The following is a 25,230-nucleotide window of genomic DNA, read 5'->3' on the forward strand; positions in this document are numbered from 1 at the left end:
GCATCAGAGGCGGGACGGGGCAGAGAAGGAGGTGGATTATTCTCCTCAGAACCAGCAGTTACAGCACTGAGCAGGGCAGCATCAGAGGCGGGACGGGGCAGAGGAGTAGGCGAATTATTCTCCTCAGAATCAGCAGTTACAGCACTGAGCAGGGCAGCATCAGAGGCGGGACGGGGCAGATAAGGAGGCGGATTATTCTCCTCAGCGCCAGCATGTACAGCACTGAGCAGGGCAGCATCAGAGGCGGGACGGGGCAGAGAAGGAGGTGGATTATTCTCCTCAGAACCAGCAGTTACAGCACTGAGCAGGGCAGCATCAGAGGCGGGACGGGGCAGAGGAGTAGGCGGATTATTATCCTCAGCACCAGCAGTTACAGCACTGAGCAGGGCAGCATCAGAGGCGGGACGGGGCAGAGGAGGAGGCGGATTATTCTCCTCAGAACCAGCATGTACAGCACTGAGCAGGGCAGCATCAGAGGCGGGACGGGGCAGAGGAGTAGGCGGATTATTATCCTCAGCACCAGCAGTTACAGCACTGAGCAGGGCAGCATCAGAGGCGGGACGGGGCAGAGGAGGAGGCGGATTATTCTCCTCAGAACCAGCATGTACAGCACTGAGCAGGGCAGCATCAGAGGCGGGACAGTGCAGAGAAGGAGGCGGTTTATTCTCCTCAGCACCAGCATGTACAGCACTGAGCAGGGCAGCATCAGAGGTGGGACGGGGCAGAGAAGGAGGCGGATTATTCTCCTCAGCACCAGCAGTTACAGCACTGAGCAGGGCAGCATCAGAGGCGGGACGGGGCAGAGGAGGAGGCGGATTATTCTCCTCAGAACCAGCATGTACAGCACTGAGCAGGGCAGCATCAGACGCGGGACGGGGCAGAGGAGTAGGCGGATTATTCTCCTCAGAACCAGCAGTTACAGCACTGAGCAGGGCAGCATCAGAGGCGGGACGGGGCAGATAAGGAGGCGGATTATTCTCCTCAGCGCCAGCATGTACAGCACTGAGCAGGGCAGCATCAGAGGCGGGACGGGGCAGAGAAGGAGGTGGATTATTCTCCTCAGAACCAGCAGTTACAGCACTGAGCAGGGCAGCATCAGAGGCGGGACGGGGCAGAGGAGGAGGCGGATTATTCTCCTCAGAACCAGCATGTACAGCACTGAGCAGGGCAGCATCAGAGGCGGGACGGGGCAGATAAGGAGGTGGATTATTCTCCTCAGCGCCAGCATGTACAGCACTGAGCAGGGCAGCATCAGAGGCGGGACGGGGCAGAGAAGGAGGTGGATTATTCTCCTCAGAACCAGCAGTTACAGCACTGAGCAGGGCAGCATCAGAGGCGGGACGGGGCAGAGGAGTAGGCGAATTATTCTCCTCAGAATCAGCAGTTACAGCACTGAGCAGGGCAGCATCAGAGGCGGGACGGGGCAGATAAGGAGGCGGATTATTCTCCTCAGCGCCAGCATGTACAGCACTGAGCAGGGCAGCATCAGAGGCGGGACGGGGCAGAGAAGGAGGTGGATTATTCTCCTCAGAACCAGCAGTTACAGCACTGAGCAGGGCAGCATCAGAGGCGGGACGGGGCAGAGGAGTAGGCGGATTATTATCCTCAGCACCAGCAGTTACAGCACTGAGCAGGGCAGCATCAGAGGCGGGACGGGGCAGAGGAGGAGGCGGATTATTCTCCTCAGAACCAGCATGTACAGCACTGAGCAGGGCAGCATCAGAGGCGGGACGGGGCAGAGGAGTAGGCGGATTATTATCCTCAGCACCAGCAGTTACAGCACTGAGCAGGGCAGCATCAGAGGCGGGACGGGGCAGAGGAGGAGGCGGATTATTCTCCTCAGAACCAGCATGTACAGCACTGAGCAGGGCAGCATCAGAGGCGGGACGGGGCAGAGGAGGAGGCAGATTATTCTCCTCAGCACCAGCAGTTACAGCACTGAGCAGGGCAGCATCAGAGGCGGGACGGGGCAGATAAGGAGGTGGATTATTCTCCTCAGAACCAGCGCTTTTCATCTTTGTGATTATACTTGAAATTCCATAGCGGAGCACGGGTAATCAGCTACACACTAGGGCCCTCATTCCGAGTTGATCGGTCGCAAGGCGAATTTAGCAGAGTTACACACGCTAAGCCTACGCCTACTGGGAGTGTATCTTAGCATCCTAAAATTGCGACCGATGTATTCGCATTATTGCGATCACAAACTACTTAGCAGTTTTAGAGTAGCTCCACACTTACTCTGCCTGTGCGATCAGTTCAGTGCTTGTCGTTCCTGGATTGACGTCAGAAACACACCCAGCGTTCGCTCAGACACTCCCCCGTTTCTCCGGCCACTCCTGCGTTTTTTCCGGAAACGGTAGCGTTTTCATCCACACGCCCCTAAAACGCCGTGTTTCCGCCCAGTAACACCCATTTCCTGTCAATCACACTACGATCGCCGGAGCGAAGAAAATGCCGTGAGTAAAAATCCAATCTTCATAGCAAAGTTACTTGGCGCAGTCGCAGTGCGACTATTGAGCATGCGCACTAAGCCAAATTTCACTGCGATGCGATGAAAAATAACGAGCGATCAACTCGGAATGAGGGCCTATATATGCCCATTTTTTGTACTGACCAATAATAGCAAAAATCATAAACTCCTTAATACCCATAATAAGTGAAGAGGCGAGTGGATTAAAGCGTTATATTACAGGTAAAGAGAATTTATTAGAACTTGGACATAGCACTTTATCCACAAAATACAGGCTGAAGCAAGAAAAAACTCCCAGATTTTAAATGTCAACAAAAAAGACATGGTAAATGGCATTCAACATTTTAGTACATCATCTACAAGTGCATGGAACACAGTTTATTTTCAATTGGGTTTGAATATGAGAACGTCTTCTGATAAAACCGTCAAAGGCTACTAACATAGAAACGTGTGAAGGAACAGCCAACCTGTCACTATGGACGACTGCGTCAGCCACATATGCAGATTTTTCACTGATTTTTACTACCTTTAATAGTGAAAGTGGTATTTTATATCTAAAGGAGCTTTAAAGAAATAATACATTTTGTTATAGATTAACTGTGCGTCAAGGAATTTATGATTTTAATAAATTATGATTTATTCAAAATGAATACATGTGGCTAACAGCTAATGTGTCCCCAATTGGGAGGTTACTCCCTATTATGTTTTATTGTTACATTCGGGTATTCAGAAGTACTTACTGGGGAGCACCAGTTACAGATTTTCAGATGTGATTACTTTAGGGATTTTTCACGTACCGTTACCTAACCTGGCAGATCAGTCTGCAACTTGTAGTCCACCAGCTGCTTTAACCAAGCACACAGCAGATGCTTTCAACCAATCAGACCTTTCAAATGAAGGTGTTACCTTTTGCACGGACCCATAGCGCTGGATGGCATCTGATAATTGGCTCTTTAGTCTGTCCAGCTGAAGACGATCTTGCTGCAATGAAAGAAAATAAACGGATAATGTGCGCCGGTGACAAAACGCTTCTGCTCTCCTCCACTTATTTCCTTTTTATAAACAGGCTACTAATCCGAGGAATGACTTCAACACCCTCGTAACACGCTCCGTATATTCCAGCAATAACCAGATCTTATCCATGTTATGTACAAGTGAATTAAAGCAAAATATATTTTCAGAGCTGCAGTAATTTATGAGGAGTAAGTGTCTTATGAATCTGAAAGCTAGGTGTGCTTGCGTCTAAGGACTGCGTGTATTATGTGCGGGTTAGTCCACACCAACTCAACACAGTTTAAAGACTGACCATTTCAGATTGCGATTAAATTTGGTAGAGACTGATATGTTCAACGGTTTTGACGTTACATGCCTTTAAAGCTGGATTTTTATTTTTTTTATTACTATTAGCCTTTCTTTTTTTTTTATTGTACTTGCAGCTCACCGAATTGAGCTAGAGTATTGGGCAAAGTCTCATTTTAAAGCTCTTTTTATGGCCTTTCATAAGCTATGTAACAGTAGTATTTGTCCATAAAAAATAAAAAAATAAAATGAATTTTCAAAAACAAAATTTAGATTCTCAAAAAGCCAATATTTAAAAAAATGTAATAAAAAAAATCTCAAAAATTGCTCATACTGTTAATAAATCCCCCCAAAATATTTTTGAGAATCATGATGGGATCACATGCTATAAGAGCGTTCATTTTTGAGTGAGTCATGAAAAATAAGATTTTACTTACCGATAAATCTATTTCTCGTAGTCCGTAGTGGATGCTGGGGACTCCGTCAGGACCATGGGGATATAGCGGCTCCGCAGGAGACAGGGCACAATAATAAAAGCTTTAGGATCAGGTGGTGTGCACTGGCTCCTCCCCCTATGACCCTCCTCCAAGCCTCAGTTAGGATACTGTGCCCGGACGAGCGTGCATAATAAGGAAGGATATTGAATCCCGGGTAAGACTCATACCAGCCACACCAATCACACCGTACAACCTGTGATCTGAACCCAGTTAACATTATGATAACAACGAAGGAGCCTCTGAAAAGATGGCTCACAACAAGAATAACCCGATTTTTGTAACAATAACTATGTACAAGTATTGCAGACAATCCGCACTTGGGATGGGCGCCCAGCATCCACTACGGACTACGAGAAATAGATTTATCGGTAAGTAAAATCTTATTTTCTCTGACGTCCTAGTGGATGCTGGGGACTCCGTCAGGACCATGGGGATTATACCAAAGCTCCCAAACGGGCGGGAGAGTGCGGATGACCCTGCAGCACCGAATGAGAGAACTCCATGTCCTCCTCAGCCAGGGTATCAAATTTGTAGAATTTAGCAAACGTGTTTTCCCCTGACCAAGTAACTGCTCGGCAAAGTTGTAAAGCCGAGACCCCTCGGGCAGTCGCCCAAGATGAGCCCCCTTCCTTTTGGAATGGGCTTTTACCGATTTTGGCTTTGGCAGGCCTGCCACAGAATGTGTAAACTGAATTGTATTACAAATCCAGCGAGCAATCGTCTGCTTAGAAGCAGGAGCACCCATCTTGTTGGGTGCATACAGGCTAAACAGCGAGTCAGATTTTCTGACTCCAGCCTTCCTGGAAACATATTTTTCAGGGCCCTGACAACGTCAAGTAACTTGGAGTCCTCCAAGTCCCTAGTACCCGCAGGTACCACAATAGGTTGGTTCATGTGAAAAACAGAAAACACCTTAAGGAGAAATTGAGGACGAGTCCTCAATTCTGCCCTGTCAGAATGAAAAATTAAGTAAGGGCTTTATATATGATAAAGCCGCCAATTCTGACACACGCCTGGCTGAAGCCAGGGCTAATAGCATCGTCACCTTCCATGTGAGATATTTTAAGTCCACAGTGGTGAGTGGTTCAAACCAATGTGACTTTAGGAAACTCAAAACAACATTGAGATCCCAAGGTGCCACTGGGGCACAAAAGGAGGCTGTATATGCAGTACCCCTTTTACAAACATCTGAACGTCAGGCACTAAAGCCAGTTCTTTCTGGAAGAAATTCGACAGGGCCGAAATTTGAACCTTAATGGACCCTAATTTTAGGCCCATAGACAGTCCTGTTTTCAGGAAATGTAGGAAACGACCCAGTTGGAATTCCTCTATAGGGGCCTTCTTGGCCTCACACCACGCAACATATCTTCGCCAAATGCGGTGAAAATGTTTTGCGGTTACATCCTTCCTGTCTTCGACCAGGGTAGGGATGACTTCATCTGGAATGCCCTTTCAGGATCCGGCGTTCAACCGCCATGCCGTCAAACGCGGCCGCGGTAAGTCTTGGAACAGACAAGGCCCCTGCTGGAGCAGGTCCTTTCTTAAAGGTAGAGGCCACGGGTCTTCCGTGAACATCTCTTGAAGTTTCGGGTACCAAGTCCTTCTTGGCCAATCCGGAACCACGAGTATCATTCTTACTCATCTCCCTCTTATGATTCTCAGTACTTTTTGTATGAGAGGCATAGGAGGGAACACATACTCTGACTGGTACATCCACAGTGTTACCAGAGCGTCCACCGCTATTGCCTGAGGGTCCCTTGACCTGGCGCAATATCTAGTTTTTTGTTCAGGCGGGACGCCATCATGTCCACCTTTGGTTTTTCACAACGGTTTACAATCATGTGGAAGACTTCCCGATGAAGTCCCCACTCTCCCGGGTGGAGGTCATGCCTGCTGAGGAAGTCTGCTTCCCAGTTTTCCACTCCCGGAATGAACACTGCTGAGAGTGTTATCACATGATTTTTCGCCCAGCGAAGAATCCTTGCAGTTTCTGCCATTTCCCTCCTGCTTCTTGTGCCGCCCTGTCTGTTTACGTGGGCGACTGCCGTGATGTTGTCCCACTGGATCAATACCGGCTGACCTTGAAGCAGAGGTCTTGCTAAGCTTAGAACATTGTAAATTGCCCTTAGCTCCAGTATATTTATGTGGAGAGAAGTCTCCAGACTCGATCACACTCTCTGGAAATTTTTTCCTTGTGCGACTGCTCCCCAGCCACTCAGGCTGGCATCCGTGGTCACCAGGACCCAGTCCTGAATGCCGAATCTGCGGCCCTTTCATAGATGAGCACTCTGCAGCCACCGCAGAAGAAACACCCTTGTCCTTGGAGACAGGGTTATCCGCTGATGCATCTGAAGATGCGATCCGGACCATTTTTCCAGCAGATCCCACGTAAAGGTTCTTGCGTGAAATCTACCGAATGGGATCGCTTTGTAAGAAACCACCATTTTTCACAGGATCCTTGTGCAATGATGCACTGATACTTTTCCTGGTTTTAGGAGGTTCCTGACTAGCTCGGATAACTCCCTGGCTTTCTTCTCCGGGAGAAAACATCCTTTTCTGGACTGTGTCCAGAATCATCCCTAGGAACAGTAGACGTGTCGTCGGAAAAAACTGCGATTTTGGAATATTTAGAATCCACTCGTGCTGTCGTAGAACTACTTAAGATAGTGCTACTCCGACCTCCAACTGTTCTCTGGACCTTGCCCTTATCAGGAAAGCGTCCATATTTCTTTTAAGAAGAATCATCATTTCGGCCATTACCTTGGTAAAGACCCGGGGTGCCGTGGACAATCCAAACGGCAGCGTCTGAACTGATAGTGACAGTTCTGTACCACGAACCTGAGGTACCCTTGGTGAGAAGGGCAAATTTGGACATGTAGGTAAGCGTCCCTGATATCCAGTGACACCATATCGTCCCCTTCTTCCTGGTTCGCTATCACTGCTCTGAGTGACTCCATCTTGATTTGAACGCTTGTATGTAAGTGTTCAAATATTTCAGATCTCACCTAGCCGTCTGGCTTCAGTACCACAATATAGTGTGGAATAATACCCCTTCCCTTGTTGTAGAAGGGGTACTTTGATTATCACCTGCTGGGAATACAGCCTGTGAATTGTTCCCAATACTGCCTCCCTGTCGGAGGGAGACGTTGGTAAAGCAGACTTCAGGAACTTGTGAGGGGGAGACGTCTCGAATTTCCAATGTACACCTGGGATACTACGTGTAGGATCCAGGAGTCCACTTGTGAGTGAGCCCACTGCGTGCTGAAACTCTTGAGATGACCCCCTACCGCACCTGAGTCCGCTTGTACGGCCCCAGCGTCATGCTGCGGACTTGTCAGAAGCTGTGGATGGCTTCTGTTCCTGGGAATGGGCTGCCTGCTGCAGTCTTCTTCCCTTTCCTCTACCCCTGGGCAGATATGACTGGCCCTTTTGCCCGCCTGCCCTTATGGGGACGAAAGGACTGAGACTGAAAAGACTGTGTCCTTTTCTGCTGAGATGTGACTTGGGGTAACAAAAGGTGGATTTTTCAGCTGTTGCCATGGCCACCAGGTCCGATGGACCGCCCCTTTATACGGCAATACTTCCATGTGCCGTCTGGAATCTGCATCACCTGACCACTGTCGTCTGGCAGATATGGACATCACATTTACTCTTGATGCCAGAATGCAAATATCCCTCTGCGCATCTCGCATATATAGAAATGCATCCTTAAAATGCTCTATAGTCAATAAAATCTTGTCCCTGTCAAGGGTATCAATTTTTTTCAGTCAGGAAATCCGACCAAGCCCCCTGAGCGCTGCACATCCAGGCTGAGGCGATTGCTGGTCGTAGTATAACACCAGTATATGTGTATATACTTTTAGGATATTTTTCAGCTTCCTATCAGCTGGCTCCTTGAGGGCTGCCGTATCTGGAGACGGTAACGCCACTTGTTTTATAAGCGTGTGAGCGCCTTATTCACCCTAAGGTGTGTTTCCCAACTCGCCCTAACTTCTGGCGGGAAAAGGTATACCGCCAATAATTTTCTATCGGAGGAAACCCACGTATCATCACACACTTCATTTAATTTATCTGATTCAGGAAAAACTACAAGTAGTTTATTCACACCCTACATAATACCCTTATTTGTGGTACTTGTAGTATCAGAAATATGTAACACCTCCTTCATTGCCCTTAACATGAAACGTGTGGCCTTAAAGGAAAATACGTTTGTTTCTTCACCGTCGACACTGGAGTCAGTGTCCGTGTCTGTGTCTGTGTCGACCGACTGAGGTAAATGGGCGTTTTTACAAGCCCCTGACGGTGTCTGAGACGCCTGGACAGGTACTAATTTGTTTGCCGGCCGTCTCATGTCGTCAACCGACCTTGCAGCGTGTTGACATTATCACGTAATTCCTAAATAAGCCATCCATTCCAGTGTCGACTCCCTAGAGAGTGACATCACCAATACAGGCAATTTGCTCCGCCTCCTCACCAACATCGTCCTCCTACATGTCGACACACACGTACCGACCCACAGCACACACACAGGGAATGCTCTGACAGAGGACAGGACCCCACTAGCCCTTTGGGGAGACAGAGGGAGAGTTTGCCAGCACACACCAAAAACGCTATAATTATACAGGGACAACCCCTTATACAAGTGTTTTCCCTTATAGCATTTTTATATATGTAATCATATCGCCAAATAAGTGCCCCCCCTCTCTGTTTTAACCCTGTTTCTGTAGTGCAGTGCAGGGGAGAGCCTGGGAGCCTTCCTCACAGCAGAGCTGAGCAGGAAAATGGCGCCGTGTGCTGAGGAGAATAGGCCCCGCCCCCTTTTCGGCGGGCTCTTCTCCCGGAGTTTGTGAGATCTGGCAGGGGTTAAATACATCCATATAGCCTCAAGGGCTATATGTGATGTATTTTAGCCATAAAAGGTATAATACATTGCTGCCCAGAGCGCCCCCCCCAGCGCCCTGCACCCTCAGTGACAGTTGGTGACTGTTGGTGAAGTGTGCTGACAACAATGGCGCACAGCTGCAGTGCTGTGCGCTACCTTATGAAGACTGAAAGTCTTCTGCCGCCTGTTTCTGGACCTCTGGATCTCTTCAACTTCGGCATCTGTAAGGGGGGTCGGCGGCACGGCTCCGGGACGAACCCCAGGGTGAGACCTGTGTTCCGACTCCCTCTGGAGCTAATGGTGTCCAGTAGCCTAAGAAGCAAATCCATCCTGCACGCAGGTGAGTTTTCTTCTCTCCCCTAAGTCCCTCGTAGCAGTGAGCCTGTTGCCAGCAGGACTCACTGAAAATAAAAAACCTAACAAACTTTTATTCTAAGCAGCTCAGGAGAGCCACCTAGATTGCACCCTTCTCGTCGGGCACAAAAATCTAACTGAGGCTTGGAGGAGGGTCATAGGGGGAGGAGCCAGTGCACACCACCTGATCCTAAAGCTTTTATTATTGTGCCCTGTCTCCTGCGGAGCCGCTATATCCCCATGGTCCTGACGGAGTCCCCAGCATCCACTAGGACGTCAGAGAAATAGTATTTAAAAATCAACAAATATTATTTTTTCCAGTTCACTACATTACAGCATACCTCCCAACTGTCCCGATTTTCGCAGGACAGCCCTTTTTTTTTTTTTTTTGGGGGGGGGGTATTCTCCCACTATACCACACGTGGGCCACAGTGTCCCGCTGGGGGAGGTGGACAGTTGGGAGGCTCTTGTCACTGCTATGCATGCGCACAGTTTCTATATACAGGTGACAGAGGGAGAGGGGGCGTGCCAGCGGCTCAGAGAGCTGGGTAAGCCCCCTCAGTGACGGCAAACGTGGGGGTGACTCGCGATCGCGGCACCGCCGCAAGGCCACGCCCCTTTCAAATAGGCTATGCCCCTTTTTCGGGTGTGCGCGTGACTCCCGCTTACAGTTGTTAAAATGTTGGGAGGTATGCATTAGAGCAGGCATTTTCAACCAGTGTGCCGTGTGCCGCGACCAGTTGCAAGGTGTGCCGCGGAGCCAGAGCAGCTTCCTGCACCTTCAGAGTGAACTATTGGCCCAGGCTTTTCCTAGAGGATCAGTCGTGCTCCGGCTGTGACGTATACCCTGAAGACGCGGCAGTGTGAAATCATAGGTCACAGCTGGCGCGTCTCACCACCCAGCCAGCCCACCCACCTGCATATACATCTTCCAGTTCCTGCCTGCATACACAGCTTTCCTTGCCCACCCACATCCACACCTGCCCGACTGCCCACTGCTCAGTATTCGCAGCACTCCACTATGAACAACCCCCGCCACTGAGGGACAGGAAGGAGGACAGCTGACCGGTAAGGGCTAATATTTGTTATTTTAGTTCTCGTGTTGGGAACAATAGGATTTATGTGGGAAGAATAAGGATTTATGGGGGGAACAATGTGAATAATTCATGTGGGGAGCAATAAGATTTATGTAGGGAGCAATAGGATTTATGTGGGGAGCAATGTGAATGTTTTTCCTGTGTAGGCCAATGTATGTGTGGATATTTTTTACTATAAGGGCCAATGTGTGGTTTTTGTTTTTTTTCTGTGGGGAACTGATGGTGTGCCTTGGCAATTTTAAAATATTGTTTGGTGTGCCGTGAGTAAAAAAAAGGTTGAAAATCACTGCATTAGAGGAATGCATGTTCCCCTTTAGATGTGTTAGGGGACGAGATTCTGCAGATGGCGCCTGCTCCCACCTCTGTGCAGGCACATAAGCGTAAGTGGAAAGATACTCCATGTGTAAAGACACTTCAATTGTGTTAAATAGGCCCACCTTTTACATTTTCCTGGACCACTACAAACGGTCCAGGTATAGGATAAGTTTGGGTGGGCTTTAAATGGTGGAAAAGACCATTGGTCACTCAGTTAAGCCCACGCAAACATAACCTGTCCCTGGACCATTTACGTGGGGGAGGAGTTGGTGGTAACATGACCAAGGGGGTGGGGGCGTCACCCACTGGAAGGAATCGATCATCAGTGAGGGTTGGGTAAAATAATAATTAGAAAAAAACAACACATCGGTTAGAGGGACGGAGGAGGGCAGTGCAAAAAAAGTGGCTTTTACAATAAGGGTTTGGTTTCCAGAACATGTATTTTTATTTTATTTCTGTACTACTGAGGAGGTGTGGGGGGTACTATTATTCGGATTTAAGACCACTGGGGGGTCTATTGCCAATGGGGTGGGGGGGGTGGGGGGGGCGGGGGGGGGTTATTTTATAGTGTGGGCCGACAGACACAGAAGGATTTGGGGGGAGGGGGAGAGAATTATTTTAAAATAAGATTTTACTTACCGATAAATCTATTTCTCGTAGTCCGTAGTGGATGCTGGGACTCCGTAAGGACCATGGGGAATAGCGGCTCCGCAGGAGACAGGGCACAAGAATAAAAGCTTTAGGATCAGGTGGTGTGCACTGGCTCCTCCCCCTATGACCCTCCTCCAAGCCTCAGTTAGGATACTGTGCCCGGACGAGCGTACATAATAAGGAAGGATATTGAATCCCGGGTAAGACTCATACCAGCCACACCAATCACACCGTACAACTCGTGATCTGAACCCAGTTAACAGTATGATAGAACGAAAAAGAGCCTCTGAAAGATGGCTCCCAACAATAGTAACCCGAATTTTTGTAACAATAACTATATACAAGTATTGCAGACAATCCGCACTTGGGATGGGCACCCAGCATCCACTACGGACTACGAGAAATAGATTTATCGGTAAGTAAAATCTTATTTTCTCTGACGTCCTAGTGGATGCTGGGACTCCGTAAGGACCATGGGGATTATACCAAAGCTCCCAAACGGGCGGGAGAGTGCGGATGACTCTGCAGCACCGAATGAGAGAACTCCAGGTCCTCCTCAGCCAGGGTATCAAATTTGTAGAATTTTGCAAACGTGTTTGCCCCTGACCAAGTAGCTGCTCGGCAAAGTTGTAAAGCCGAGACCCCTCGGGCAGCCGCCCAAGATGAACCCACTTTCCTTGTGGAATGGGCTTTTACCGATTTTGGCTGTGGCAGGCCTGCCACCGAATGTGCAAGCTGAATTGTACTACAAATCCAACGAGCAATAGTCTGCTTAGAAGCAGGAGCACCTAATTTGTTTGGTGCATACAGGATAAACAGCGAGTCAGATTTTCTGACTCCACATATATTTTCAGGGCCCTGACCACGTCAAGCAACTTGGCGTCCTCCAAGTCCTTAGTAGCCGCAGGTACCACAATAGGTTGGTTCATGTGAAATGCAGAAACCACCTTAGGTAGAAATTGAGGACGAGTCCTCAATTCTGCCCTGTCAGAATGAAATATTAAGTAAGGGCTTTTATACGATAAAGCCGCCAATTCTGACACACGCCTGGCTGAAGCCAGGGCTAACAGCATCGTCACCTTCCATGTGAGATATTTTAAGTCCACAGTGGTGAGTGGTTCAAACCAATGTGACTTTAGGAAACTCAACACAACATTGAGATCCCAAGGTGCCACTGGGGGCACAAAAGGAGGCTGTATATGCAGTACCCCTTTTACAAATGTCTGAACTTCAGGTACTGAAGCCAGTTCCTTTTGGAAGAAAATCAACAGGGCCGAAATTTGAACCTTAATAGACCCTAATTTTAGGCCCATAGACAGTTCTGTTTGCAGGAAATGGAGGAAACGACCCAGTTGAAATTCCTCTGTAGGGGCCTTCCTGGCCTCACACCACGCAACATATTTTTGCCAAATGCGGTGATAATGTTTTGCGGTTACATCCTTTCTGGCCTTGACCAGGGTAGGGATGACTTCATCTGGAATGCCTTTTTCCTTCAGGATCCGGCGTTCAACCGCCACGCCGTCAAACGCAGCCGCGGTAAGTCTTGGAACAGACAAGGCCCCTGCTGGAGCAGGTCCTTTCTTAGAGGTAGAGGCCATGGTTCGTCCGTGAGCATCTCCTGAAGTTCCGGATACCAAGTCCTTCTCGGCCAATCCGGAACCAAGAGTATAGTTCTTACTCCTCTCCTTCTTATGATTCTCAGTACTTTTGGTATGAGAGGCAGAGGAGGGAACACATACACCGACTGGTACACCCACGGTGTTACCAGAGCGTCCACCGCTATTGCCTGAGGGTCCCTTGACCTGGCGCAATATCTGTCTAGTTTTTTGTTTAGACGGGACGCCATCATGTCCACCTTTGGTTTTTCCCAACGGTTCACAATCATGTGGAAGACTTCTGGATGAAGTCCCCACTCCCCCGGGTGAAGGTCGTGTCTGCTGAGGAAGTCTGCTTCCCAGTTGTCCACTCCCGGAATGAACACTGCTGACAGTGCTATCACATGATTTTCCGCCCAGCGAAGAATCCTTGCAGCTTCTGCCATTGCCCTCCTGCTTCTCGTGCCGCCCTGTCTGTTTACGTGGGCGACTGACGTGATGTTGTCCGATTGGATCAATACCGCCTGACCCTGAAGCAGGGGTTTCGCTTGACTTAGGGCATTGTAAATGGCCCGTAGTTCCAGAATGTTTATATGAACAGATGTTTCCATGCTTGACCACAAGCCCTGGAAGTTTTTTCCCTGTGTGACTGCTCCCCAGCCTCTCAGGCTTGCATCCGTGGTCACCAGGATCCAATCCTGAATGCCGAATCTGCGGCCCTCTAGAAGATGAGCACTCTGCAACCACCACAGGAGGGACACCCTTGTCTTTGGTGATAGGATTATCCGCTGCTGCATCTGAAGATGCGATCCGGACCATTTGTCCAGTAGATCCCACTGAAACGTTCTTGCATGGAATCTTCCGAATGGAATTGCTTCGTAAGAAGCCACCATTTTTCCCAGGACCCTCGTGCACTGATGCACTGACACCTGGCCTGGTTTTAGGAGGTTCCTGACTAGCTCGGATAACTCCTTGGCCTTCTCCTCCGGGAGAAACACCTTCTTCTGGACTGTGTCCAGAATCATTCCTAGGAACAGAAGACGTGTCGTTGGAATCAGCTGCGATTTTGGAATATTTAGGATCCACCCATGCTGACGTAACACTATCTGAGATAGTGCTACTCCGACTTCTAACTGTTCCCTGGACCTTGCCCTTATCAGGAGATCGTCCAAGTAAGGGATAATAAGATTTTACTTACCGATAAATCTATTTCTCGTAGTCCGTAGTGGATGCTGGGGACTCCGTCAGGACCATGGGGAATAGCGGCTCCGCAGGAGACAGGGCACAAAAGTAAAAGCTTTAGGATCAGGTGGTGTGCACTGGCTCCTCCCCCTATGACCCTCCTCCAAGCCTCAGTTAGGATACTGTGCCCGGACGAGCGTACACAATAAGGAAGGATTTTGAATCCCGGGTAAGACTCCTACCAGCCACACCAATCACACTGTACAACCTGTGATCTGAACCCAGTTAACAGCATGATAACAGCGGAGCCTCTGAAAAGATGGCTCACAACAATAATAACCCGATTTTTGTAACAATAACTATGTACAAGTATTGCAGACAATCCGCACTTGGGATGGGCGCCCAGCATCCACTACGGACTACGAGAAATAGATTTATCGGTAAGTAAAATCTTATTTTCTCTGACGTCCTAGTGGATGCTGGGGACTCCGTCAGGACCATGGGGATTATACCAAAGCTCCCAAACGGGCGGGAGAGTGCGGATGACTCTGCAGCACCGAATGAGAGAACTCCAGGTCCTCTTTAGCCAGGGTATCAAATTTGTAGAATTTTACAAACGTGTTCTCCCCCGACCACGTAGCTGCTCGGCAGAGTTGTAATGCCGAGACCCCTCGGGCAGCCGCCCAGGATGAGCCCAACTTCCTTGTGGAATGGGCCTTGACAGATTTAGGCTGTGGCAGGCCTGCCACAGAATGTGCAAGTTGAAATGTGCTACAAATCCAACGAGCAATCGTCTGCTTAGAAGCAAGAGCACCCAGTTTGTTGGGTGCATACAGGATAACAGCGAGTCAGTTTTCCTGACTCCAGCCGTCCTGGAAACCTATATTTTCAGGGCCCTGACAACATCTAGCAACTTGGAGTCCTCCAAGTCCCTAGTAGCCGCAGGTACCACAATAAGCTGGTTCAGGTGAAACGCTGACACCACCTTAGGAAGAAACTGGGGACGAGTCCGCAGTTCTGCCCTGTCCGAATGGACAATCAGATATGGCTTTTGAGAGACAAAGCCGCCAATTCTGACACTCGCCTGGCCGAGGCCAGGGCCAACAGCATGGTCACTTTCCATGTGAGATATTTCAAATCCACAGATTTGAGCGGTTTAAAATGTGATTTGAGGAATCCCAGAACTACGTTGAGATCCCACAGTGCCACTGGAGGCACAAAAAGGGGGTTGTATATGCAATACTCCCTTGACAAACTTCTGGACTTCAGGAACTGAAGCCAATTCTTTCTGGAAGAAAATTTACAGGGCCGAAATTTGAACCTTAATGGACCCCAATTTGAGGCCCATAGACACTCCTGTTTGCAGGAAATGCAGGAATCGACCGAGTTGAAAATCCTCCGTGGGGGCCTTCCTGGCCTCACAGCACGCAACATATTTTCGCCACATGTGGTGATAATGTTTTGCGGTCACCTCCTTCCTGGCTTTGACCAGGGTAGGAATGACCTCTTCCGGAATGCCTTTTTCCCTTAGGATCTGGCGTTCCACCGCCATGCCGTCAAACGCAGCCGCGGTAAGTCTTGGAACAGACCTGGTACTTGCTGAAGCAAGTCCCTTCTTAGCGGCAGAGGCCATGAGTCCTCTGTGAGCATTTCTTGAAGTTCCGGGTGCCACGTCCTTCTTGGCCAATCCGGAGCCACGAGTATAGTTCTTACTCCTCTACGTCTTATAATTCTCAGTACCTTGGTTATGAGAAGCAGAGGAGGGAACACATACACCGACTGGTACACCCACGGTGTTACCAGAACGTCCACAGATATTGCTTGAGGGTCTCTTGACCTGGCGCAATACCTGTCCAGTTTTTTGTTCAGGCGGGACGCCATCATGTCCACCTTTGGTCTTTCCCAACGGTTCACAATCATGTGGAATACTTCCCGATGAAGTCCCCACTCTCCCGGGTGGAGGTCGTGCCTGCTGAGGAAGTCTGCTTCCCAGTCGTCCACTCCCGGAATGAACACTGCTGACAGTGCTATCACATGATTTTTCGCCCAGCGAAGAATCCTTGCAGTTTCTGCCATTGCCCTCCTGCTTCTTGTGCCGCCCTGTCTGTTTACGTGGGCGACTGCCGTGATGTTGTCCCACTGGATCAATACCGGCTGACCTTGAAGCAGAGGTCTTGCTAAGCTTAGAACATTGTAAATTGCCCTTAGCTCCAGTATATTTATGTGGAGAGAAGTCTCCCGACTTGATCACACTCCCTGGAAATTTTTTTCCCTGTGTGACTGCTCCCCAGCCTCTCAGGCTGGCATCCGTGGTCACCAGGACCCAGTCCTGAATGCCGAGTCTGCGGCCCTTTAGTAGATGAGCACTCTGCAGCCACCGCAGAAGAAACACCCTTGTCCTTGGAGACAGGGTTATCCGCTGATGCATCTGAAGATGCGATCCGGACCATTTTTCCAGCAGATCCCACTGAAAAGTTCTTGCGTGAAATCTACCGAATGGAATCGCTTCGTAAGAAGCCACCATTTTTCCCAGGACCCTTGTGCAATGATGCACTGACACTTTTCCTGGTTTTAGGAGGTTCCTGACTAGCTCGGATAACTCCCTGGCTTTCTTCTCCGGGAGAAACACCTTTTTCTGGACTGTGTCCAGAATCATCCCTAGGAACAGCAGACGTGTCGTCGGAAACAGCTGCGGTTTTGGAATATTTAGAATCCACCCGTGCTGTCGTAGAACTACCTGAGATAGTGCTACTCCGACCTCCAACTGTTCTCTGGACCTTGCCCCTATCAGGAGATCGTCCATTTTCTTTGAAGAAGAATCATCATTTCGGCCATTACCTTGGTAAGGACCCGGGGTGCCGTGGACAATCCAACCGGCAGCGTCTGAAACTGATAGTGACAGTTCTGTACCACGAACCTGAGGTACCCTTGGTGAGAAGGGCAAATTGGGACATGGAGGTAAGCATCCCTGATGTCCCGGGACACCATATAGTCCCCTTCTTCCTGGTTCGCTATCACTGCTCTGAGTGACTCCATCTTGATTTGAACCTTTGTATGTAAGTGTTCAACTATTTCAGATTTAGAATAGGTCTCACCGAGCCGTCTGGCTTCAGTACCACAATATAGTGTGGAATAATGCCCCTTTCCTTGTTGTAGGAGGGGTACTTTGATTATCACCTGCTGGGAATACAGCTTGTGAATTGTTTCCACTACTGCCTCCCTGTCGGAGGGAGACGTTGGTAAAGCAGACTTCAGGAACCTGCGAGGGGGAGACGTCTCGAATTTCCAATCTCTACCCCTGGGATACTACTTGTAGGATCCAGGGGTCCACTTGCGAGTGAGCCCACTGCGTGCTGAAACTCTTGAGACGACCCCCCCACCGCACCTGAGTCCGCTTGTACGGCCCCAGCGTCATGCTGAGGACTTGGCAGAAGCGGTGGAGGGCTTCTGTTTCTGGGAATGGGCTGCCTGCTGCAGTCTTCTTCCCTTTCCTCTATCCCATGGCAGATATGACTGGCCTTTTGCCCGCTTGCCCTTATGGGGACGAAAGGACTGAGGCTGAAAAGACGTTGTCTTTTTCTCCTTTATACGGCAATACTTCCATGTGCCGTTTGGAATCTGCATCACCTGACCACTGTCGTGTCCATAAACAACTTCTGGCAGATATGGACATCGCACTTACTCTTGATGCCAGAGTGCAAATATCCCTCTGTGCATCTCGCATATATAGAAATGCATCCTTTAAATGCTCTCTAGTCAATAAAATACTGTCCCTGTCAAGGGTATCAATATTTTCAGTCAGGGAATCCGACCAAGCCACCCCAGCGCTGCACATCCAGGCTGAGGCGATCGCTGGTCGCAGTATAACACCACTATGTGTGTATATACTTTTTAGGATATTTTCCAGCCTCCTATCAGCTGGCTCCTTGAGGGCGGCCCTATCTGGAGACGGTACCGCCACTTGTTTTGATAAGCGTGTGAGCGCCTTATCCACCCTAAGGGGTGTTTCCCAACGCGCCCTAACTTCTGGCGGGAAAGGGTATACCGCCAATAATTTTCTATCGGGGGAAACCCACGCATCATCACACACTTCATTTAATTTATCTGATTCAGGAAAAACTACAGGTAGTTTTTTCACACTCCACATAATACCCTTTTTTGTGGTACTTGTAGTATCAGAAATATGTAACACCTCCTTCATTGCCCTTAACAAGTAATGTGTGGCCCTAAAGGAAAATACGTTTGTTTCTTCACCGTCGACACTGGAGTCAGTGTCCGTGTCTGTGTCGACCGACTGAGGTAAAAGGACGTTTTAACGCCCCTGACGGTGTTTGAGACGCCTGGACAGGTACTAATTGGTTTGCCGGCCGTCTCATGTCGTCAACCGACCTTGCAGCGTGTTGACATTATCACGTAATTCCTTAAATAAGCCATCCATTCCGGTGTCGACTCCCTAGAGAGTGACATCACCATTACAGGCAATTGCTCCGCCTCCTCACCAACATCGTCCTCATACATGTCGACACACACGTACCGACACACAGCACACACACAGGGAATGCTCTGATAGAGGACAGGACCCCACTAGCCCTTTGGGGAGACAGAGGGAGAGTTTGCCAGCACACACCAAAAACGCTATAATTATACAGGGACAACCTTTATATAAGTGTTTTTCCCTTATAGCATTTTAATATATATAGTCATATCGCCAAATAAGTGCCCCCCCTCTCTGTTATAACCCTGTTTCTGTAGTGCAGTGCAGGGGAGAGCCTGGGAGCCTTCCCACCAGCATTTCTGTGAGGGAAAATGGCGCTGTGTGCTGAGGAGAATAGGCCCCGCCCCCTTTTCGGCGGGCTTCTTCTCCCGTTTTTCTGAGACCTGGCAGGGGTTAAATACATCCATATAGCCCCCAGGGGCTATATGTGATGTATTTTTAGCCAGAATAAGGTACTATCATTGCTGCCCAGGGCGCCCCCCCCAGCGCCCTGCACCCTCAGTGACCGCTGCTATGAAGTGTGCTGACAACAATGGCGCACAGCTGCAGTGCTGTGCGCTACCTTATGAAGACTGAAAAGTCTTCTGCCGCCGGTTTCTGGACCTCTTCACTTTTCGGCATCTGCAAGGGGGTCGGCGGCGCGGCTCCGGGACGAACCCCAGGGTGAGACCTGTGTTCCGACTCCCTCTGGAGCTAATGGTGTCCAGTAGCCTAAGAAGCCAATCCATCCTGCACGCAGGTGAGTTCACTTCTCTCCCCTAAGTCCCTCGATGCAGTGAGCCTGTTGCCAGCAGGACTCACTGAAAATAAAAAACCTAACAAAACTTTTACTCTAAGCAGCTCTTTAGGAGAGCCACCTAGATTGCACCCTTCTCGGCCGGGCACAAAAATCTAACTGAGGCTTGGAGGAGGGTCATAGGGGGAGGAGCCAGTGCACACCACCTGATCCTAAAGCTTTTACTTTTGTGCCCTGTCTCCTGCGGAGCCGCTATTCCCCATGGTCCTGACGGAGTCCCCAGCATCCACTAGGACGTCAGAGAAAATTAAGATGCCTTTTCTTCGAAGAAGAATCATCATTTCGGCCATTACCTTGGTAAAGACCCAAGGTGCCGTGGACAACCCAAACGGCAGCGTCTGAAACTGATAATGACAGTCTTGTACTACAAACCTGAGATACCCTTGGTGAGAAGGGTAGATTGGGACGTGGAGATAAGCATCTTTGATGTCCAGAGACACCATATAGTCCCCTTCTTCCAGGTTCGCTATCACCGCTCTGAGTGATTCCATCTTGAATTTGAACCTTTTTATGTAAGTGTTCAAGGATTTCAGATTTAAAATTGGTCTCACCGAGCCGTCCGGCTTCGGTACCACAAACAGCGTGGAATAATACCCCTTTCCTTGTTGTAGGAGGGGTACCTTGATTATCACCTGCTGGGAATACAGCTTGTGAATGGCTTCCAGAACTGCCTCCCTGTCGGAGGGAGACTTTGGCAGAGCAGACTTCAGGAACCGGCGAGGGGGAAACGCCTCGAATTCCAGTTTGTACCCCTGCGATACTACCTGTAGAATCCAGGGATCCACTTGCGAGTGAGCCCACTGCGCGTTGAAATTCTTGAGACGGGCCCCCACCAAGTCTGAGTCTGCTTGTAAAGCCCCAGCGTCATGCTGAAGACTTGGCAGAAGCAGGGGAAGGCTTCTGATCCTGGTAAGCGGCTGCACGGTGCAGTCTTGTTCCCCTTCCTCTGCCCCGGGGCAGAAAGGAATGGCCTTTTGCTCGCTTGTACTTATGGGAACGAAAGGACTGAGTTTGAAAAGACGGTGTCTTTTTCTGCTGATGTGAAGTGACCTGGGGTAAGAAGGTGGACTTTCCAGCCGTTGCCGTGGCCACCAGGTCCGAAAGACCAGCCCCAAATAACTCCTCCCCTTTATACGGCAATACTTCCATATGTCGTTTGGAATCCGCATCCCCTGACCACTGACGCGTCCATAACGTTCTTCTGGCAGAGATGGACATAGCACTTACTCTTGATGCCAGGGTGCAAATATCCCTCTGTGCATCACGCATATATAGTAATGCATCCTTCAAATGCTCTATAGTTAACAATATATTGTCCCTATCCAGGGTATCAATATTTTCAGTCAGGGAATCCGACCACGCGACTCCAGCACTGCACATCCAGGCTGAAGCGATTGCTGGTCGCAGTATAACACCAGTATGTGTGTATATACTTTTTAGGATATTTTCCAGCCTTCTATCAGCTGGTTCTTTGAGGGTGGCCGTATCAGGAGACGGTAACGCTACTTGTTTAGATAAACGTGTGAGCGCCTTATCTACCCTATGGGGTGTTTCCCAACGTGTCCTAACCTCTGATGGGAAAGGATATAGTGCCAATAATTTATTAGAAATTAGCAGTTTTTTGTCGGGAGAAACCCACGCTTTATCACATACCTCATTCAATTCATCTGACTCAGGAAAAACTATTGGTAGTTTTTTCACCCCCCACATAATACCCTTCTTAGTGGTATTTGTAGTGTCAGAAATGTGCAATGCTTCCTTCATTGCCGTGATCATGTAACGTGTGGCCCTACTGGACATTACGTTCGACTCATCACCGTCGACACTAGACTCAGTATCTGTGTCTGGGTCTGTGTCGACCCACTGAGGTAACGGGCGTTTTAGGGCCCCTGACGGTGTCTGAGACGCCTGGACAGGCACTAATTGATTTGCCGGCTGTCTCATGTCGTCAACAGTTTTTTGCAAAGTGCTGACATTATCACTTAATTGTTTGAACACGATCATCCAGTCAGGTGTCGACTCCCTAGGGGGTGACATCACTAACGCAGGCAATTGCTCCGCCTCCACATCATTTTCCTCCTCATACATGTCGACACACACGTACCGACACACAGCACACACACCGGGAATGCTCTGAGAGAGGACAGGACCCCACGAGCCCTTTGGAGAGACAGAGGGAGAGTCTGCCAGCACACACCCAGCGCTATATATATATACAGGGATAACCTTATATAAGTGTTATTCCCTTATAGCTGCTGTTTATATTGTCATTTGCTGCCAATAGTGCCCCCCCTTCTCTTTTTTACCCTGATTCTGAAGCAGGACTGCAGGGGAGAGTCAGGGAGCCGTCCTTCCAGCGGAACTGTGAGGGAAAATGGCGCTTGTGTGCTGAGGAGATAGGCTCCGCCCCTTCACGACGTCCTTATCTCCCGCTCTTTTGTGTAAAAATGGCAGGGGTTAAAATACATCCATATAGCCCAGGAGCTATATGTGATGTATTCTTTTGCCACCTAAGGTATTATCATTTATATTGCGTCTCAGGGCGCTCCCCCCCTAGCGCCCTGCACCCTCAGTGACCGGAGTGTGAAGTGTGCTGAGAGCAATGGCGCACAGCTGCGGTGCTGTGCGCTACCTTAGTCTGAAGACAGGATTGTCTTCTGCCGCCGATTTCACCGGACCTCTTCGTCTCTTCTGGCTCTGTAAGGGGGACGGCGGCGCGGCTCCGGTGACCCATCCAGGCTGTACCTGTGATCGTCCCTCTGGAGCTAATGTCCAGTAGCCTAAGAAGCCCAATCCACTCTGCACGCAGGTGAGTTCGCTTCTTCTCCCCTTAGTCCCACGATGCAGTGAGCCTGTTGCCAGCAGGACTCACTGAAAATAAAAAACCTAAATTAAACTTTTATTCTAAGCAGCTCAGGAGAGCCACCTAGCCTGCACCCTTCTCGTTCGGGCACAAAAATCTAACTGAGGCTTGGAGGAGGGGCATAGGGGGAGGAGCCAGTGCACACCACCTGATCCTAAAGCTTTTATTCTTGTGCCCTGTCTCCTGCGGAGCCGCTATTCCCGATGGTCCTTACGGAGTCCCAGCATCCACTAGGACGTCAGAGAAATATTTTTACAAAAACAACCATTTCTGAGCAGTTTTTGGGAGGAAACATGTTCAGTTATTAAAGGGACTGTGGGGCTGATGTATCAAACAGTGAAAATAGTGGGAAAGTTGCCCATGGCAACTATCTATCATTTTCTAGGATGTACTTGATAAATGTTACCTCAATGCGGTTTGGTTACTATGTGCGACCTATAAATACCACCATGGTACTCGGAAAGAACGTATTTTTTATGGTGCGGAATCTGATATAATGTGGCACAGTAATCAGTGTTGCTGCTTCGCAGTACCCGGGGATTATTGTGGGTTCACTCCTGGACCGGGGTGCTATCTGTAGGGAGTGTGCATATTTTTCTAGGATTCCTGCACACCCTGATTCCATCCATTGTCCAAAGACATACCGATAGATTAGCTAGCATTGGCATAAAATTGCCCGGATTCTGGAAATGATACTGTAAAATCCCCTGCGGCAGGGGCTAATGTGCCTGAACACAGCGCCGCAATTGTATCAGGGCCGGTTCTCTGCCTTTTTGCGCCCCGGGTGGGTAGTATGGGCGTGGCTTCATACAGGGGGCGCGGTCAGTTACGCCCCCCTGTACAGTAGTAGCGCCGCTGAAATGCTGTGCGGTGCGCGATGACGTCATCACGCACCGCACAGTAAAGGTCCTCTCCACGAAGGGAAACTAGACGCTACACGTCTAGTTCCCGGACGCCCTTCACAGCGGGACGCAGCGGGGGGCACAGCACTGCAGTAGCGGATCTTGCCATGGTGCGGCGCCCTCCGGAAGGCGGCGCCCCGGGCAAAAGACCTGCTTGCCCGTGGAAAGATCCGCTACTGAATTGTATAGCATCATGCCATGCACAGTGCATTCGGAAAGTATTCACAGCGCTTCAGTTTTTCCACATTTTGTTATGTTACGGCCTTATTCCGAAATTGAATAAATTCATTTTTCCCCTCAAAATTCTACACACAATACCCCATAATGACGTGAAAAAGTTTTTTTTGAGATTTTTGCAAATTTCTTAAAAATAAAAATTCTAAGAAATCACATGTACATAAGTATTCACAGCCTTTGCCAAAATTGAGCTCAGGTTCATCGTGTTTCCACTGATCATCCTTGAGATGTTCCTACATCTTAATTGGAGTCCACCTGTGGTAAATTCAGTTGATTGGACATGATTTGGAAAGGCACACACCTGTCTATATAACGTCCCACACTTGACAGCGCATGTCTGAGCACAAACCAAGCATGAAGTCAAAGGAATTGTCTATAGACCTCTGAGACAGGATCGTCTTGAGGCACAAATCAGGGGAAGGGTGCAGAAAAAATAAGAATTTACTTACCGATAATTCTATTTCTCGTAGTCCGTAGTGGATGCTGGGGACTCCGTAAGGACCATGGGGAATAGCGGCTCCGCAGGAGACTGGGCACAAAAGTAAAAGCTTTAGGTCTACCTGGTGTGCACTGGCTCCTCCCCCTATGACCCTCCTCCAAGCCTCAGTTAGGATACTGTGCCCGGACGAGCGTACACAATAAGGAAGGATTTATGAATCCCGGGTAAGACTCATACCAGCCACACCAATCACACCGTACAACCTGTGATCTGAACCCAGTTAACAGCATGATAATAGAGGAGCCTCTGAAAAGATGGCTCACAACAATAATAACCCGATTTTTTGGTAACAATAACTATGTACCAGTGTTGCAGACAATCCGCACTTGGGATGGGCGCCCAGCATCCACTACGGACTACGAGAAAATAAGAATTTACTTACCGATAATTCTATTTCTCGGAGTCCGTAGTGGATGCTGGGGTTCCTGAAAGGACCATGGGGATAGCGGCTCCGCAGGAGACAGGGCACAAAAGTAAAGCTTTCCGATCAGGTGGTGTGCACTGGCTCCTCCCCCTATGACCCTCCTCCAAGCCAGTTAGGTACTGTGCCCGGACGAGCGTACACAATAAGGGAGGAATTTTGAATCCCGGGTAAGACTCATACCAGCCACACCAATCACACCGTACAACTTGTGATCTAAACCCAGTTAACAGTATGATAACAGCGGAGCCTCTGAAAAGATGGCTCACAACAATAATAACCCGATTTTTGTAACTATGTACAAGTATTGCAGATAATCCGCTCTTGGGATGGGCGCCCAGCATCCACTACGGACTCCGAGAAATAGAATTATCGGTAAGTAAATTCTTATTTTCTCTATCGTCCTAGTGGATGCTGGGGTTCCTGAAAGGACCATGGGGATTATACCAAAGCTCCCAAACGGGCGGGAGAGTGCGGATGACTCTGCAGCACCGAATGAGAGAACTCCAGGTCCTCCTTAGCAAGGGTATCAAATTTGTAGAATTTAGCAAACGTGTTTGCCCCTGACCAAGTAGCTGCTCGGCAAAGTTGTAAAGCCGAGACCCCTCGGGCAGCCGCCCAAGATGAGCCCACCTTCCTTGTGGAATGGGCATTTACATATTTTGGCTGTGGCAG

The 25,230-nt window shown here is 49.2% G+C and overlaps 1 protein-coding gene across 1 annotated transcript in view; it reads right to left on the bottom strand.

Moving 5' to 3' along the window:
- The window catches only part of TSNARE1 (t-SNARE domain containing 1), a 230,143-nt gene that overhangs the window by 137,625 nt on the left and 67,288 nt on the right, over positions 1–25,230 (bottom strand). The window contains exon 5 of the mRNA XM_063925132.1: positions 3,377–3,451. Coding sequence (XP_063781202.1) covers positions 3,377–3,451 — 75 coding nt within the window. The remainder of the gene's footprint in view (positions 1–3,376; positions 3,452–25,230) is intronic.

This window comes from Pseudophryne corroboree, chromosome 5 (genome assembly GCF_028390025.1).
Source record: "Pseudophryne corroboree isolate aPseCor3 chromosome 5, aPseCor3.hap2, whole genome shotgun sequence".
Lineage (NCBI taxonomy): Eukaryota > Metazoa > Chordata > Amphibia > Anura > Myobatrachidae > Pseudophryne > Pseudophryne corroboree.